The sequence below is a fragment of the Agrilus planipennis genome, unplaced genomic scaffold, assembly GCF_000699045.2.
Source record: "Agrilus planipennis isolate EAB-ADULT unplaced genomic scaffold, Apla_2.0 scaffold57, whole genome shotgun sequence".
Lineage (NCBI taxonomy): Eukaryota > Metazoa > Arthropoda > Insecta > Coleoptera > Buprestidae > Agrilus > Agrilus planipennis.
Genome location: NW_020438879.1, coordinates 87,872 through 108,203, shown reverse-complemented (window position 1 = coordinate 108,203; position 20,332 = coordinate 87,872). Strand labels below are relative to the sequence as shown.

The following is a 20,332-nucleotide window of genomic DNA, read 5'->3' as shown; positions in this document are numbered from 1 at the left end:
ACGATTTTCCTGCTTTTCCATTTTTACGAAAACCACAGAGGCGTCTTGTTCAGCGTGCTGTCAAACCTACACTAGCAAGGAGATCGGGCTGAAACTATAGCTACAAGCTATCCAAGGATGGTACTATAGAATGTCACCTCAAGGTAGGCCTAGTGGCGTCATCTCTTGGTTAGGCCGGAAACTTATCAATCCACCCTCGTATATATGAAAGCATTCAAATCTGTAGTAAAAAATGTAGGGATGATATACACTAGAATTGGTGGATGCTTTAAAAGATAATCCTACTCCTTTCCAATTCCCATTCTTCTCTGTGTTTATATTAATAATTTCAGATGACAGCTTTTTCCTCCTCAATGTCATATTATTTGTCGTTTCTTCCCACCGACTGTGCGAGGGCAGCGTCGGTCGCCGTCGCGACGACTACGTTGCTTGGCGACTGGGACGCTCTAATCGACTGATGTTGTTAGGTTTGAAACGCGTCGAACGAGGAAAATGAATCGAGTAAAATAATAGTGGTGAGGCGGACCCTGATTTATGACAGACGAGCACTTTCCAATTTTCGCTTTGTCGTCACGATCGGAAGTGTGATCTCGTGTGTGCTTTTGTTCGCTTGACGTTTGCGACGAACACTAACTAGCACGTTTTAGTACAAAAACACAATTGCAACACGCCATTAAACTTTGTTTGAAAAATAGAAAAAAATGGTGTGTACACTTATACGTATATATACTAATAAGTTACGTATTTATCGTATTGTGGCGAAAAGAACTCGTATTGTTTTTTTGTGTAAATATTTTGTACGTATATTTCTTATAAATTTATTTCTGTTATAATGCTTAATATGTCTTCAATGTAGATCTCGACTTCTTATCTTTTGCGTGCCTTTGTTTCCTTTCTATATCTATTCTATTGTCCCTAATCACCTTTACCTAGAAATCTATCTTCAACCGTTTCTGCATGCACCTCTTACTAATAGCTGGCTTTTCCCTTAATTATCTTACCTAAAATTCTATACTGTTCGACCTCTTCAATTCTTCGTATTTCTGTAAGCTCGTGTCTTCAACCCCTATTAGCAGTCTTTGTCTATCTCTTTTTACTAACATTTTCCTACTATAAATACTCCTAACATCCCTATTAATATCAACCGAGCGGCATGGCCTAGAGGTCTAGACCATTGCTTAGCATTCGGGAGGACGCCAGTTCGATTCCGGGTCTGTCCGTCTGCCTTGGTCCAAGTTTTTCTGTGGTTTCCTTGGATCACTTAGGCAAATGCTGAGGCAGTAATATTCAACAGATAATCTTTCATTCTCTTCTGTCTTCATTTCGTTCGTCTCATCTTTCTCACCCGAACCACCACCCACCTATTCCCACGATTCCTGAAAGCAGGCTGAAGAGGGCCTTCCGGCGTAGTCCGGAGGGACTACCCGCCCATCAGTATTACTGGCTGGTGGGAATGAAACACCCAACAGTTTTTTTTATTAATATCAATTCATCTGTGTTCTCTGCCTTCCACCGTCGTTTAGTAAGTCTCTTGTTGTTGTAAATTGTTAGTATTCATTGTTATTGTTATCATTGTTGTTATTTCTTTGTGTGTTTTGGCTGTTGTGTTTTATTTTTACCATCTATTTGTTTAGTTGTTGGCACGTATAAATTTTTGGTTAATTGTTTAAATAGTGTTTTATTAATTATTTTATTAATAATTATACAAAAGACACTAAAGTATTTTGCAGATCATCATCATCATAAGGGATCAGTCCCAAGACTGATTGGACACGCATCTCCACTATATCCTATCATAAGCTAATATTCGTATTTCCCTAAAACTACAATATCTCACATCCTTAACTATTTGTGAACAGTAACCTAATCTATGTCTATCTCTACCCCTCTTAACTCCTGTTTCTGTTTTCAATAATAATAAAATGTACGTATGTACTTTTAAATAATGTTTTCGGTGAGGCCTGAGATGAAAAACAGTGGGACTGTCATTCCCTCTTTGCCTTTTCTCAATGGGCGGCACAACTAGCAATTAAGGGCGCATGTTTAAATAAAATGGAAGCGGTACTGACAAATCAGTACTGTATGAAAATAAATAAAAGTAAAACTAAAATACTGGCTTGCAAGGAAAGAAAAAGTAGGGAAAGGGCGAATATAAAGATAGGAGACGAAAAAGTAGAAGTGGCTGATTTTAGATATCTCGGAAGTCAGATAAGTCAGGACGGAAGGAGTAGTAGGGATATAAGGCAGAGGATAGGGCAGGGTCGTGTCGCCTTTAATAAAAAAAAATCACATCTATGCTCGCGAACGGTTAATTTAAAAATTCGAAAAAGGTTGTTAAAGGTGTATATTTGGAGCGCGGCGTTGTACGGACATGGACATGGACAGTGGGCGGAAAAGAAAAGGTTAGAAGCCTTCGAAATGTGGTATTATAGGCGAATGATGAGGATAACCTGGGTACAAAAGGTTAGAAATGAAGAGGTATTAGAAAGAATAGGAAAACAGAGGACTCTATGGAAGTCAATAAAAAATAAGCGAGATAGGTTGGTAAGTTTTTGAGATAGTGGATACTGCTCAAAACCAGGTATAAAAATAACAGTTTACAGAACTGAGAGGTGGAAATTGTTCCTTACTTCAACGAAGATGAAGAAATTGTTTATTTAGCAACATTTTAACTGTGTTTTGCTGCACAATGACAACCGATATACTCCGACTTCTATCACTCTGGCTTTATATGATTGTCGGATAGTAAGGTGAAGCTATAGTTAATTAAAATGTGATTCATTAGCCCATAGGATAAAACATGACTGCAGGAACTGTGAATGCCACAACCAACCGTTAGTAGACCGGGAAAAAAATATTCTCTCAAAATTTCACAAGTTAAAACTGGTAAAACAATTTGTTAATAATGCAATAATTATTATTTTTCATAAATTTCACAATTACGCTTTATAAGACAGACTGGTTCTTTCACAACTTTTGGTGGATCTTTCAATACCAAAATGTTACGAATGAGCTAAAAGACATATTTTTTTAAAATGAAATTGATTTTGTTGTTATGTTTAAGGTTTTTTCGTAGGAAATTAGTTACTTTAATAAATAAATAATAATTTGAGAAGAAAATCCTCATTTCTCTCATTGAAAATATATTTTATTGCTCCGTTTAGTAAACTAGTCACGTCACTTCTTCCCCTAGGTGTATTCGTACTACCTCCCCTTGCTCAAACGCATTAGTACTTAGATGTATAAATTTTTCTGGAAATGTATGAAATGTAACAATTCCTAGGAAATGTATACAATTCCCAGGCTATTTAGGAAATGTATAAATGGTTTCAAAGATTTTTCAAGTGAAACTTCTTTAGGCTCGATGGGAGTAAAATCTAAAGGCCATGAAANCCTCCCCTTGCTCAAACGCATTAGTACTTAGATGTATAAATTTTTCTGGAAATGTATGAAATGTAACAATTCCTAGGAAATGTATACAATTCCCAGGCTATTTAGGAAATGTATAAATATTGATTTAAAGATTTTTTAATATACACATATTCTGGGAAATGTATGCATTTACTAGGAATTGTATGAAATTCCGATATTGTACTGTAAATGTATAAAACTAATGCTTTCTGTGAATAAAATTTCCACATATCAGCCCGGCAGAGTCATTACATAAGCTCCAATCTGTCACAAATCTACCTAACCTAACAATAACGTGTATAAAAAACAATGAGCCTTTTTGAGTCAAATCTAAACAAATCACTAGACCAGTTAATGTATCATTAATATTTAAGTCCCTTTCCGTTTTCAAATGTGTTCTAGAAGCACTAGAATCTAATAGACCATATACATACTTTGAATTTAAGGATAATAAATAAGTTAATTAAATAAATATGAGACATTTAAATAGAATCCATTTACAATTAATAGGGTTCCACTATTCAATTTAGGATCAGATTTATAATGAATACATTTTCGTTTAAAAATAGGTACAATTTAACTACTGGTAAAAGTAGGGGAGTTAGATTGAAGCATTTACGAACAATTTACAAACGTAACAATGTTTAGACTTTACTACTTCAATAAAATGTCTATTAAAATCGAATTGACTCACTTAGCGTTTCGTTTATCGCAGTCATAAAACGGTTCCTTTAAATATGTAAGTAGTAACAAAGCACGGAAGACTTTTTAAAGGATTTCTTCAGTAGCGTGGTATTATGATCATGAAAGAACTATTTAGTTAATATTCTATGTATTAGCGTACTTTATTCACCGATCTGTGCATTATGATAATTATGATTTTTTTTTTAAGTTGACACAATGTTGTGGCAAAGTTCTAATGGCCCCGAGCGCGATCTTTGATACCCCTTGCCCCACTTCTAACTCATTTGAATGTTAATCTTCTTCTTGCGGCAATGTGGGTCGATTATTAACTCATTGGGAAGTTTGCATGGATGACGAATCATTATAAAGATTTTTTTTACATTTGGATGGGGTTATGAGACCTTGCGGGCCCCTGTGATCGTCGATTGCTACGCCACTGAGTTGACAGTAGCCCCGTTGCGCCCATACATTCGTCGCATGTTGCGATGCAATTTTAGTCGCATGCGGCCAGACAAGTTCCCTTGCATGCTAAATTTTTATCGAAAATTTACTATATACAAATAAATATTTGTAATCATTCCCTATTGGATGATGTCATCATCAAAATCCTTTCAAATGCAACCTATGAATACAATGAAGAAGGCAAGAAGATTAGAGATAAAAGCAATAACTTAGTTTGCGGCGAATGAACCACTAATAAAGGATAAAAAACGCAAAGGTCCCCTGCGCGATGAGCGACTGCGCATCTTTATGACATCATAAGTTCTCCAACACAATTGTCTCCTTGACTGCGGGTTAAAACGTATGCGCACTACTTTACTGCGCAGTGGACACAACGTACTGTTAATAACGTTCCTACAGCTGGAGTATTCTGATTGTATTCTAGGAATCAGGAATCCAAAGATCATGAATAATTATTAGCTTAGCTTTATCCCCTTCTTCTTTCAGTTTTATCTTTATCTTTTCTTATATAAATTTTGATCAGTTTCCAGAATTCTTTCTACTTTATTATTACAAGAAGCTATTTTAAATCTAATTTCGAAATGTACTTTTGTGAGCTGCTGCACTTAATTCAAAATTACAGTTGGCCGTTTTAAAGCGTCTGGAATTAGGTAATAATTCTGAACATACTTTCTGTCTGTGTCTGGGCGAATAAGTTCTTTTGTTGAAGGGATACTTGCTTCAATTTCATCTACTTTAACGTTAAGAAAAAGAAGTGGCTGTGAAAATCCTTTTGAAGGACCACTTTTATCGAACACAATGGATCTCTTTTGCGACGCCATTACGTGTAAAGAAAGGACGACACACTTTTAAGGTTACAACAATGCAATAAGAAAAATATTTCGTACGAAACACTTCTCTTCATATGTTACATTTAACCGAAATTGTCAGATCTGCTCATTCTTTAAAAATTCTAATAAAAATGAAATAGCAAACGATTAAATATATGAGGTGTGTCATAAATAGTAGAAAACTTTTTTATGTTGACACTTCTGTTCAGTAAAACTTATTACAACAGTTGCTATGTGTATTTCACAATTTAAGTATTAGTGGCAAGTGTGTTTTGTTCTGAAATTTTAAAATTTTAATTAGGGTTTCTCTTTAGTTTTAAATTGGATGGTTTTGAAATTTTTCAAATTATAAGCTGTGCATACTTACGATAGCATACTTAATAATTTATTACATAATGAATATTAAAAAACCAACTAGCACGAAGCTACAATTTGAAACTTAAGTGACATTTTTACATGCTTTGTTTCTGTTAAAAATTATAAGAATAAATCAAAAATCTTTTTGTCATCATCATAAGGTCGTCAGTCCTAAGACTGGTTGGACACGTACCTCCACTCTTTCCTATCCTGAGCTAATCTTCGCATTTCTCTAAAACTAGAACAACCCATATCCGTAACTATCTGCGAACAATAATCTAATCTAGGTCTACCTTTACCCCTCCTAATTTCCGTTTCTGCCTCTAATATGTCTCTGCTAAAACCTTCATGCCAGAGAAGATTTCCTACTAACTTGTCTCGCCTATTTCTTCCTGACTTCCATAGAGTCCCCTGTTCTCCTACTGTTTCTAATACTTCTTCATTTCTAACCTTCTCTATCCACGGTATCCTCATCATTCGTCTATAACACCACTTTTCGAACGCTTCTAACCATTTCTTTTCCTCAGCGCCCACTGTCCATGTTTCGCACCCGTACAGAGCCGTGCTCTAAACATACATCTTTAACAACCTTTTTCGAATTTCTAAATTAACCGTTCGCAAGCATAGAAGTGACTTCTTCTTATTGAAGGCGACTCGCTGCGCTGTCCTCTGCTACTCCTTCCGTCCTGACTTATCTGGCTTCCTAGATACCTAAAATCGGCTACTTCTTCTAATTTTTCGTCTCCTATCTTTATATTCGCTCCTTCTCTACTTTTTCTTCCCTTGCATACCAGTATTTTTGTTTTATTTTTATTTTCATACAGTACTGTTTTGTCAGTACCGCTTCCATTTTATTTAAAGCTATCTCTAACTCCTCTTTGCTAGATTCTAATACTGCTATATCATCTGCAAATTTAAGCATACTACCACAGTAGCACACGACATTGGCCCAATATTTATTCTATATTGGTACAATATTGTATATTATTATAAGATTATAATCTTTTGCCCCTGTATATCTATCCGTACAGTTGTACCGTCTTGAATGATGTTGATCGCGTCTTCGATGTATAGATTAAAAAGTAGCGGTGACAGTGTGTATCCCTGCCTGACTCTCTTCCTAATATTTAGTTTTTTACGCTGCAGCCCCATCTCTATAACTGCCTGTTGCTCTTTATACAAACTAAGTATCACTTTTCTATCTTTCTAACTCATACCTACATTTTTAAGTATATTTAGCATCGTGTCCCATTTAACATTGTCAAAAGCTTTTTCTAAATTTACAAATCCTATGTACGCACACTTTCTTTTTTTTTATCGTTTTCTCTATTATTACCCGTAAAGCTAGAATGACCTCCCGCGTTCCTCTATTTCTCCTAAACCCAAATTTATCTTCTCTAATAGTTCTTCCGCCCTTTTTTCCATCCTCCGCTGTACAATTCTAGTTAAGATTTTTGTACTCCCCGAATAGTTGTTTTATTGTATTGAAATAATACACAGGCTATATCCACCCTGAAAGTTTACTCTAAACCCTGGTGAAGGAATTCTTAAAATTGGACGAGTAGTTTCCGAGATTACCTCCTACAACCAAACCTATTATTAATTCTGTTATATAAATAATTCATTCAAATGACTGTGGTAAATAATATTTCTGTATATATGCGTATAAAAATACTTCCCATGCTGGAATTAATTCAAAAGGGCAAAGATCATTAATAGCAATTAGAAACTTTCAGACGTGTCTGACAAATACAAATTCATTGATCCGATGTAGAATCTTTGCTGAACGTTTTCACGTTTGATCTGAGAATCGTAAAATAGAAAATCAAATATTTTGTCAGGAGGCTTTTATAAAAGAACAAAAGCTGGTAGAAATGGTTGGCCGAGCCAAAACAATTCATATGCTGTGGTGCAGAATCTTCATTGGAACGAATCTTGCTTTGAACAGAAATAATTGCCAAGGGATTACATGTGGGTCAACGAGCAAATAGAAAGGGAATGCCGTAGAAAATTCGATTAAAATGAGAAGAACAATGTATGTACAACATAAAATTTCATCGAATTAGAAGAAAAACTGCAATTTTAAATTAGATTATTCTCATCTGAATTTGTTAAATGGCCATTTACCGCATAAAGATAATTCAAGATAAATTGCACTTATAAGTAAGTACAAATAGATGTAACACTTAATACATATTTGAACCATGATGATATTGTGATAAAGGGTACAGGACAAACTGGTAGGTCGTTTGAATATAGAGTAAAGGAACATATTAGTAAAAAAGTAAAATCTGAAATTCTCATATATTGGACGTTTAATCTATACATCGAAGACGAGATCAACATCATTCAAGACAGTACAACTGTACGGGTAGATATACAGTGGCAAAAGATTAGTGTTCTTAGATTTGCAGATGATATAGCAGTATTAGCATCTAGCAAGGAGGAGTTAGAGATAGCTTCAGATAATATGGAAGCGGTATTGCCAAAACAGTACTGTATGAAAATAAATGAAAGTAAAACAAAAATACTGGTATGCAGGGGAAGAAAAAGTAGAGAAGGAGCGAATATAAAGATAGGAGACGAAAAATTAGAAGAAGTGGGCAATTTTAGGTATCTAGGAAGTCAGATAAGTCAGGACGGAAGGAGTAGTAGGGATATAAAGCAGAGGATAGCGCAGGGTCGAGTCGCCTTCAATAAAAAGAAGTCAGTTCTATGCTCGCGAACGGTTAATTTAGAAATTCGAAAAAGGTTGTTAAAGGTGTATGTTTGGAGCATGGCGCCGTACGGGTGCGAAACATGGACAATGTGCGCGGTGGAAAGAAAAAGGTTAAAAGCGTTCGAAATGTGGTGTTACAGGTGAATGATGAGGTCTTAGAAAAAGTAAAAGAACAGAGGACTCTACAGAAGTCAATAATACCTAAATAGAGGACATAGGTTAGTAGGACACCTTCTTAGGTATGAAGGTCTAGTCACAAACATATTAGATGCAGAAACGGAAGTTAGGAGGGGTAGAGGTAGACCTAGATTAGATTACTGTTCGCAAATAGTTAAGGATGTGTGATGTTCTAGTTTCAAGGAAATGCGAAGATTAGCTTACGATAGGAAAGACTGAAGGTGGGTGTTCAACCAGTCTTCGGACTGACGACCTTATGATGATAATGATGATGGGACAATTATGTGAACAAAGAGATAATTTTAATTTTATAGCATTATATTTGGAATAAAACTGAATTTATTTGAGGGAGAAGTATACGAATTGCGTAAAAAAGATACTGTTGAAAAGAATAACTATAATTTGTAACTAAAATGTTCGTGTTTTTATTTATTATTATGGAGTAGCAAGAGCAAAGAGCCTCATCTATTCAAATTTCATTACAAACGGTGATTTAGTAGGTTTTCCTAAACAAAATGCTATCAAGAACGAATGGCAAAATGTTAAATGCCTGCCTTTTGTTAACGCCAGCTCCCGAACAAGAGTTTGCAAATTGATGTACCTAATCCGTGACCCGAATCACAGCGGATGTAATTCGGTAAAAACGAATCCACTTTACTGACCAAATTACAGGTTTCGAATAATTCTATTTATCTTGTCTGCAGTTTGCCGTTACTGCTTTTAGCAAAAACAAAATGTTCCGATTCAATTCGCGAACGAATCGAGATGAAAGATTCTTTCACATTATCTTAAAAGGCTACAGCCTCTTAACCTGACCTTATTTAAAATACTTGATGTAACGGAAATTGCCGGAAAACGACGTTTCGAAAATAAAGGGAACCGATAAAGTGACGCAATCGAAGTAATCTATTACAGCTTGGCAGTTTAAAAAAAGATGAAGCGTAAGAGAAAATGTATGTCATTATGAAATTGGAACCTACTTAAATAAAAAAAAATCGAAAATAGACGGAGCTATAAATGAGGTACAAAAGTAATAAATATAAATAATAATATCTATGCGAAAATTCAATTAATTTTTACCTAGTACAAATTATATATGTACCTCAAATTAATTAGGAAAATTGTTGCGCTGTTACACTTTCGTCGGGAATCGAACCCGGAATTTTTGGCTTTACGCACCAATGTTTGATCATTAAGCTATGATAGGTGCAGCAGCAACAGCGACAAAAACAAATACAAGGTCTGTTCGGAAAGTACCGCGAATTTTGTATTTTTTCAAAAATTATTGATTTATTCATGAATATCTATTTTGTACCCTTCAAAGTAATTCCCACCAAATAATATACACTTGTGCCAACGTTTTTTATAATTCTCGAAGCATTTCCAAAAATCATTTCTTGTGAACTTTTTCAGCTCCTCCGTCTTTATTTTCTAAATCGTAGCGTAGCATCGTCCTTTCATGGGCCTCTTCAGTTTCGGGAACAAGAAAAAGTCACAGGGGGACAGATCTGGCGAATACGGTAACTGCGGCATTATTAGTGTGTTGTTTTTTGGCCAAAAATTCTCGCACAAGCAACGATGTGTGAACAGGGGCGTTATCATGGTGCAAAGACCAATTTTTGTTCTTCCACAAATCCAGGCGTTCCTGGCGGATTGCTTTGGGCAAATTGTGCATAACTTGCAGGTAATATTCCTTATTGACCGCTCTACCCTGTGGCAAGAACTCATGATGCACCACACCCTTTAAATAGAGGAAAACTGTAAGCAAAACCTTCACATTCGACCGAACTTGTTGCGCTTTTTGCTGTCTTGGCTCGTGCGGCAACTTCCATTGGGATGATTGAGCTTTGGTTTCTACGTCATAACCATAAACCCATGATTCGTCACCAGTTATGACCCTCTGGAGTAAATAAATGTTAATGTGATGCTATTTTTGGTCGAAATTGAGCAATTTCTCGACTCGTCTCATGCCAAAATCATTGGTAAAAATCGAATGGCAGGAGCCAATCGATATGTTTAGGTTCTCAGCAACTTTTCTAACGGTGATTCGACGATTGGTCAATACCATTTTCTTCACTTCAACAATGTTTTCGCCTGTCGTTCACGTCCTTGGGCTTCCTGCACGCTTTTCGTCGTTAACATCTTCTCTGAGAACATTTTCTACCACCAATAAACGTTGCTTCGGTTCCATGGGAACTTCACCATATGCCACAGTCAACATTCGGAATGCGTCCGCGCACTTAATTTTATTTTTCACACAAAATTTGGTACAGATTTTTTGAGCCACATTTTGGAAAAGGAGAAAATCGAAGACGAGCCAAATACGTACAAGAAAAGCAGGTGTCAAAAATTAACTGAACTTCTACATAACCGAACTGGTCGGTATAAGTGAGAGATGAGTACCAACACAAAAAATCAAAAATCCTATATACCTAACCTAATTTAAAATTCGCGATACTTTTTGAACAGACCTCGTATTAGGTGACAGATTCATCCAACTAATGTATATGTATATTGATATCATATGAAATACTTTAATAAACTTTTAATAGCGGTTAATATTTGTGAAAATTTGTTTGATTTTTATCCACTACAAATTACTTTAAATTAATGATTAACGAGCTTTTGATATTCCGTAGTCATAAACATTTTACTGTATATTCAGCCATGTGGAGAGGGCCACAATAAACTTCTTCAGTCTTTTAGAATTTTCCCCACATATTGAAAATGCATAATTTGGTAAATTTGTGGAATAAATTTTTTCAACCACATCTATTGTTTTTTACGTTCGAAATATTCAAATTATTGATTCGAACTTTTTGTACAATTGTACCACATATATAATTCGAAGGACCATAGAAACGCCGAGTTGTAAATATAACGAATTTATTGTACAACTTACAACTACGACCTATTCTAACTTATTATAAATATAACGACTTGAATTTTATTAGTGTCTTATGAAAATAACTAAAGTCTAATTACTCTCAGCCAGTCTACAAAAGAACTATTCTATCAAACTTAAAATTTTGTACACTAGATTCCGAAATCGACCAATTATCCCTCCCAATAACGAGGTTATTGACAGTAATACCAATGCACAATATATTAACCATGGGATAAACCCTCATTTGTGCTTCTGCGAATTTGCCTATGTGACCGTAGATTTCGGAAATATTTCCAAGTCCAATAACAATATAATTTACACTAAAGGTACAATAAAATATGAAAATGTTTATGCCGTAAAGTCCCTGCCTCGGCATATCACAAATAAGGTTCCTTAACATCTATTTGAAAATATCACCTGTGCTTCTCTTAAATTTGTCCTAAACTAACCGATCTTTCAAAATACGTTTTGAACAAAGCGTAAGCCTAACGTATGTCGTCCAAAAATAAAATTCACACGATTAAAATTTGAATGATCAATGGAAATACAATGCCTATCTTTATTGTCGTGGAAAACTAAGATCATTCACTATGTAAATGTCACAAGCGTCACTTTAAACAATCAAACTTCGGACGTTATGGCCGGTACAATACTTTGAAAGGCGTGATATAGAGCACACTATAGACAACACGCCATTTTAAGCGATGTATTACCGAACAACCTTCCAATTTCGATGTTTGAATAGATTTTGTATATGCAACCTCTATATTTCGTCGTTAAATCCGGTACGTCGTTCTATGCGATATCGCTGTAAACGGTTTCACTATATTGAGATTACATATGCTTCACGCATAACATTTCGAACATCAAAACAAATTTTTCCATGTACGGTTTTAAAAATTATGATTTGTCTGCCATTGTTAGAAGAAGGCACGTAAAAAATGTATTGTTAGAGTTTTGTTTATTCAAAAATACACAACATCTATCAAAACGACAAACAACTACTCAGGTTAAAGTCAATACAAAATTTTTTGTTGAACTGCGTACAAACAAGTTTAACATGAATGGAATTTTTAAAATTGAACTGAATTACCTTTTTCGCAAAACACTCCTTCGTACTCGGAATTTCGGCATTCGCAAATTGGACCGTTGTCAGTTGAAATACAAATGCCATCATGCTGACAAGGGTCTCGGGATTCGCAGACGTCGCTGCTGTTTCCACGCAAAATCTGGAATTAACAGGAAAGAATATTAGTTAACTGGAAACAAAACTAGCAATTTTAAGATCATTAATCAAATGTATCCTGTTAATAACTAGAACATAGTATTTCTATGACAAAATTTGATTAACTTCTAGATGGCATTCGTATTAATAACATCAATGCAAAGACAAAAACACTTCGTTAGATCTCATCAGCACAAAATTGTTAATAATTTTATTTATTTCTGTATAGACATTTTTTTGTCGAGCAGAGGGTAAAGAAAATGATATCTGTAATAAAAAAGTTTTAAGTTTTTAACATAAAAGAGGTAAAAACTCCAAGTATCTACTTATACATAAGTACTATTTTTTGCATTCGTAAAATGAAGAGTGAGGTAGAATAATGGAGTTGGAGTCATTTCTCTAATTTCTAAATTCTAAAGGCTCTTTAATTCCAGGCAATTTAAATCCTCACTCCTGCACAATTTCATTGGCTAACTCCTCATACTTTTCCTTTTTTTTTACTGAGTGCATTTTGTGCCACTGCTTTTTCGTTCTCTCTGGAGAGCGTGCAATTCTTTTCAACGTGAAAACTTTTATTCGTTCACAAAGACGTCGTACAAAACTACAGTAACTGCATGCTAGTGTAATACTATTCGTCTTAGCTTTCTGTGTAAGTGTAAATTTCAAAAACCGTTGATATATTCAGAATTCATATCAGAATGATAAAATGAGAGAATGGTGATTTAAATTTAGACGGATGAGGTGTAATATGCTTTCAGTTGCACTATATAAAAGTAGTTGTTATATAAAACTACAGTCAAAACCGTTTACTACGACATCGTTTAGAACAACATACCGGATATATTGACCAAAATCATTGGCCCCGTATTAATTCTGTTAGACCGCCTTATAAAAAGCACTGGTTTTTACGACATTGCTTATTACGACATATCTCTTTAAGCGACTACATTTAACTGATATTTTCGGAGAATTATATCTGTTAGAACGACCAGCTGTATTGTAAACATTTGAATAGATAACAGTATCCCCATCTGGTACAGTAAATGACCATTAAGATCGCAAAAGTAAACAAAAACCTGTCGAGTTTATGGTCTATTGTAATTCTCAGAATATCTACTACTGAAGCTAAGGAGTTTATTGATGCAGATAACTCTATTGCAATTTGTGCACCAGCTACGGAAGATGATATTGTACCAGAAGTTCAAGAGGGAAATGACGAACAGGAAGAGTCTGAAGAACAATTTACAGTGCCAACTTTGAATGATGGTCTCAATGCTGCCAATGTATTTATTACGAAAAATTGTTTTTTATTCTAATTAACAGTTTCATATGCAGGGAAATTATGATGATACATTAATTAAAATTAAACGTGAACTACAAAGTGTGTACGCACGACAGAAGTGTTCCAAACGGACTAAAATTCCAAAATTTATTAATATAGAAAAATGATAATTATATGCACGTAATGTCTTTTTATAATACGTTTTATGTAAAATANTAATTAGACGTACGTAATGTCTTTTTATAATACGTTTTATGTAAAATAAATAAAATGTAGTTTTACTTTACATATGAATATATTAATCACACATTCAATAATAAGTATTAAGTACTTAATAACAACGTCACCGGCTATTATGACTATCGGCTTTTACGACCAAATATGAGTAGTCCCTTCGGTGTCGTTATAGATTTTGACTGTAGTTGAATCCGTCCAAATTTGGACGGATGGGTATCTTTGTTCATGGTTCACTTTACTGATAGCGATCCCCATGTCATAACTTAACCTAATCTCTTAAAGCATAGTGCTTATCTCTAGCTCGTAGTACGTTCTGCCAGACAGGGACATCTTTTCCACCATAACCTAACTTAAATCTTCCATCATAAAGCTTTTCATCATAACCTAACCTAAATCCTTTGCGCTTCCTACCATAACCTAACCTTAAACCTTGGTGTATAATACTTGCTACTGATGTGTACTATTTCATCTCTACTGCATAACACTACTTGACGGTAATGAAAACGATGTAACCTTCAGCTAAAGAGAGTAGCCTATATCGTATTTGATAAATAAAAGTTAACTTCAGTAAGTATCGATCTGATTGCTTCATGCAGTCTATATGGATGGCGCATATTTCTCTCAGAAGTACAATAATACTCTAATTTTCTATATAAAATTATTATGGCATAAAGTAATCGTATAATTACCATTGGATTGTTATCAACATCGGAAGTGAAAACTGAGATCTTTTTTTTCGGTAATCTGACATAAAATTAATTCGTATCTTTTCATCATGGAAGATAGTTGCACCGATTTCGTTCTGATTTAGGAAGAGAATTTATGGTGTTTATTTTGTATTTGTCATTTTGATAATATTCGTGTGTTAGACATTTAATGAATAATTTCCCAAAATAAATTACTTCATTTCAGAGAATTTTCAATGTTCATTATGATATTGTGGTAACGAAGTAACGGAAATATCACGTTTTCGTAATATGAAGCTTTATTGAAGTTTAGATAAGGTGAGAAGTGGAACATTTTCCTTATCTATTTGCTGTGTGAACAGAATTTTAATGAAATATGAGCTTTTATCGCATTTTATAAATAGTTTGCACTGAATAGGACTTTAAAAAGTCATATAACTACAAATTTAGGCGTATATTAAAGTCCCAAATAAAAGCTACTTCAAAATTTAATATCTAGCGGCAAACATTACACTTTAGATATTAAACACTAATAAAAGTGAACTAATTCATGCGTGCTTTCCATTTTTAATGGTAAATCGAATAGGCGTAGCGATGTTTTATTGACCTCTCACAAATACATCGACATTATTCAATTAACAGTTTCTATTACGGTTTGTAACTAATTGAAAAATAATTAGCTCAAAACCTCACTTGACTTGCCCGATTCACGTATTTTTGAACAAATATTACTTCACTTAGCGACTCATATAAATGCAATCATATGAAAATTCATTTTCAATTTTTTACACACTACAAACTACCTCAAACAACAAATTTTCCCTCATTAACCAGAGGTAGTTTGTAGAGGAACTGCAGCATATTTGAGATACTGCAGGTAACTTGGAATACTTCGATATCTAAATAATTATAAACGCCATTTGTATTCTTTTGCAGTAAACATAAAGTCATACGACACACGAAGCCATCGAGTATTAAAAACAGGACGCCATCTTGACATTCCGGCTACCAGCCACAAGGGAACAAGACGCCCGCTTTGAAAAAAATTTCGGTAAGAATGCAATCAGCGATAAATAATCATTGATTGTAACACTTTAAATCTTCATCGTATTTATTTAAACTGTTAAGTGACCTTGTTAGTTTATGATGTTACCATGATTTTGTAAATAAATCTAGAATTAAAAATGTGATATGGAATTTTAGGTTACGATGGTATGTGGTTAATTTGGAATACCGAAAGAGAGCATAATTTGGAATATTTCAAATTACATGCACTTTTTTATGAGTAGTATTAGTATTAGTATTAGCTGTCCTTATAAAAAAGTCCTTGAGAGTACACAACTTAAAAAGTCTGATAAAGAAAACAGAACACAGAAAAAGGGAAAAGGGAAGACGAAAATAACAAAAAAAACAAAGAAAATAAATATGACAGACAGTGACATCAGACCCGATTGGGGACCTGGGGCTATATCTGGAAATAACACAGACTCTTCCGAAGATGTTGCAACAAGAGACTACTGTCCCTACGGACAAAGACGCAGAATGTTTTTTCTGTAACGGAAAATATAACGAGGAAAAAAGAAATAAGAAACATGCGAGATAGGTTGGTAGAACTCTTTCTCAGGCATGAAGGTCTAGTCAGAGACATATTAGAGGTAGAAACAGGAGTTAAGAAAAGTAGAGGTAGACCTAGATTAGATTAGTGTTCGCAAATAGTTAAGGATGTGGGTTGTTGTAGTTTTAGGGAAATGCGAAGATTAGCTCAGGATAGGAAAGAGTGCAGGAACGTGTCCAACCAGTCTTAGGAATGACGACCTTATGACGATGAGGTTGAAAATGGTAAATGGCTCCGGAACCCTATTATATGATGGTCGGATACAATCTTAATTTATTTATTAGGTATGATTTTGAGACAATAGAGTAAAAATTTTATTAAAGGTTATGGTTGTAAAACCACCGTTGGATCAGACCTTACTGATGGAACAAACAAAAAGGTACGTATCGATATATTGATTGCCTACTTTTTCAGGTGTTGATACATAAATAAGTAATTTTGTTTCTCAAAGGTGTTATTTTCGTGCATTTGTCAGTGTTATCCTCACAAACAAGTAGAAGTGAATTGCTGTTTACCTTGTGGCAGCACAAATTAGCTATTCCTGTCATTTACAAACACATCACCCATTAAAACTAACTTATGTCGTACAATCAGAAAGCTACATCAGAACACTTTTATTTCCTTTTATTTCCTATAATTATCCTGTAATAAAAGTATTTTCAGGATCGAACTTTATATCGTGGTATAATTATAGGACACGCTTTCGCTCTTTTTTATGCTACTGTGGGCAGTGTTTGTGCTACGGTTAATAAGATACTGATATCAAAAAGTCAGAATACAGTCAAAATCTTTTATACAAAATAATAATTAAAATTATAGATCGTAGGATGGTACTCAAAGTACAATAAGAAGGTAAATTGACCTTAAACGCCGCTTGTAGTAGAATATGGAACGATAAGTCATATCAGCGGCCGTATTCTGTGGCATTTTCATAATTTTCTTCAGATATTTACAAAATATCGAAGGGCTGAAGGATAATCATGGTCCATACAATAAGAACAAAAGGATTTATCGAACACAAAGATGCGAATAGTACTAATTATGTGAAGTATTGTAACAACAAGAAAGTCATAAAGTACTACAAACGACGTGGTGAATGCCATCTGTGGTATAATACACAATTATTAGTGGAATTCAACATGTTCAAAAAGTTTCATTTGCATTGATGGATTTCGACTTGCTGAACTGAACTTTTTTTGAATGTTGGACGTAAATCGATATTAAGTAAACGGTCAAATGTATCATTACAATGTAAAAGTTAATTAATAATTTAATAAATTACTTAGAAAATGTATTGAATTTGAAGGTAGTTTTGGATACATGTTCTGAGTGTAAAACGAAGACTGTATCTCCGGGCGAGGGGAGATGGAACTTCCGCTTATACTGCAGGGGTAAGTTTGTTTTTATTGTTTATCTCGTTGACATTCCCTCGTAGAATCGAATGCAGTAGATCAAATTTGTAGGTAATACAATTGTCTATTTAAACTTCAAAGGTCCTCAAATCGGGGTCATAGGTCACTTAAAATGGACCATTAAAGGTCACAGAGAAAGGACGCTTTCTTTTTGTTTTCCGTAAATATTGTGAAATCGAAGAGTTTTTTTGGGAGTGCAAAAATATCATTTTAAATTTCACAAAAATATATACGAGTGGTCGAACACTTTTCTACACTAAATACGAGATCCTACTCGTGTGTTAGCAAAACGTTATGAAGAAACTTCAACCAACGACGGCCTTTAGATATCAATTCATTTACTGGCCTCGAAAGGCTTTACCAATTTGCTAGTACATATACATATAAAAATACAGGTATGCAAGGGAAGGAAAAGTAGGGAAAAAGCGAATTTAAATATAGGAGACGAACAATTAGAAGAAGTAGCCGATTTTAGGTATCTACGAAGTCAGATAAGTCAGGACGAAAGGAGTAGTAGGGATATAAAGCAGAGGATATCGCAGGGTCGAGTTGCCTTCAATAAAAAGAAGTCACTTCTATGCTCGCGAACGGTTAATTCAGAAATTCGAAAAAGGTTGTTAAAGGTGTATGTTTGGAGCACGGCGCTGTATGGATGCGAAACATGGACAGTGGGCGCGGCGGAAAAGAAAAGGTTAGAAGCATAGGAAACGAGGTGTTACAGGCGAATGATGAGGATACCGTGGATAAAGAAGGTCAGAAATGAGGAAGTATTAGAAAGAGTAAGAGAATAGAGGACTATGGAAGTCAATAAGAAACAGGCGAGATAGGTTAGTAGGACAACTTCTCAGCCATGAAGGTCTAGTCAGAGACATATTAGAGGCAGAAATGGGAGTTAGGAGGGGTAGAGGTAGACCTAGGTTAGATTACTATTCGCAATTAGTTAAGGACGTGGGTTGTTCTAGTTTTAGGGAAATGCGAAGATTAGCTCAGGATAGAGTAAAAAAGAGTGGAGGTGCGTGTCCAACAAGTCTTAGGGCTTACGGCCTTATGATGATGATGATGATGATGATGATACATATAGCATCGATTTGGTAGTAAGTCGCTACATTTCGTTAATATTGCTCGATATTCTGTTTTGTATATTTGAAGAACTTTGTGAAAAAAAAATGAGAAAAAGCGAAGATAAAGTTATACAATTTGAGCAGAAAGTAGTGAAAAGGAAGTTTTTCTGTCTCTTCAGTACAAATGTAAAATAGAAAAGTTCGTTTTCAATAGACAGGCCGCCGTTGATTGTAGTGGATTTTAATGATGTACAGCTTCTTATCGATTGGTTAATTTAGTACGGTTTATAAAAGAAGCTGAAAGCTCGTTTGAATAGGGCGGCGGCGGTTGTCGGGACGCTCAAAATAAAAAAGAAAATTCGCCGTCAATAAATCACCGCAGTTATAATGAAATCAGATTTTCCGCAACGGTTTTCTCAAACAATGTCTTGGTTAGCGAATACTATCCGGCAAAATGGGCTATAAATTATCCCCTCTTAATCGCCCTTTACATCGCATTCCTTGTAACAGTTTTGATGCCACATTTACGTCGTTTTGTAAAGCGCGAAATAATACATTTGAAATGAAGCTCATACCATCTCATTCTTTTGTTGTTAGGAATCAGCTACAAAAATTATTTTAGTTGAAATGTGATAATAAACAATACCTCCAGGCAGTGGTGGTTCGTGGCTGTATTATGCAAAAGCCGACAGCTATATAGAGGCCGTACTTAGGTCAAGAATCAAAATTTCAATATATCTAAATTCATCTAACATATGCAAGGATTGGGTCTCGTAACATCTTTATCTCGAAGTCCCGGGACGTTAGCTAAATGTACCGAGACTTTTGAGTAGAGATTCGAGTCTAGACACATGAATGTGAATAGTTTTTTTAGAACTGATTATGAATGTTATATATTATACGAACGTATGAAAGCAAAAAGCAATTCTGTTAATTAAAGAAAAAATAGTTAAACTAACATTAAAATTAGGAATATTAGCATTTAGAATTTTATTATATTTTATTTCAGAAGTATTATTATAAGTACTTTATGTTTAATATAATTAATTCGAAGTGGTCTGTATTCTATCGAAACTGCCGGAAGCGCATCGCGATTTCGATCTTTTTGGATCTCATCAGCGCGTAGCAGGCAGCTCCGACAGAACACAGACCAACTTTTACCTGCTGTCTTAACAGTGCGTTTTAGAAAATACTACAAATGACGGAGTAAACGCCATCTGTAGCACGATGCTACATTTTAGGATTACGTATGCTCCAACAAGGTCCACTTGTGTGGATATCTACTTG

General features: G+C 34.7%; 1 protein-coding gene across 1 annotated transcript in view; it reads right to left on the bottom strand.

Moving 5' to 3' along the window:
- LOC108740461 (neurexin-3-like) overlaps window positions 1–20,332 on the bottom strand; it is a 117,919-nt gene that overhangs the window by 46,593 nt on the left and 50,994 nt on the right. The window contains exon 3 of the mRNA XM_018474789.1: window positions 12,621–12,756. Within this exon, the coding sequence (XP_018330291.1) occupies window positions 12,621–12,756 (136 nt within the window). The remainder of the gene's footprint in view (window positions 1–12,620; window positions 12,757–20,332) is intronic.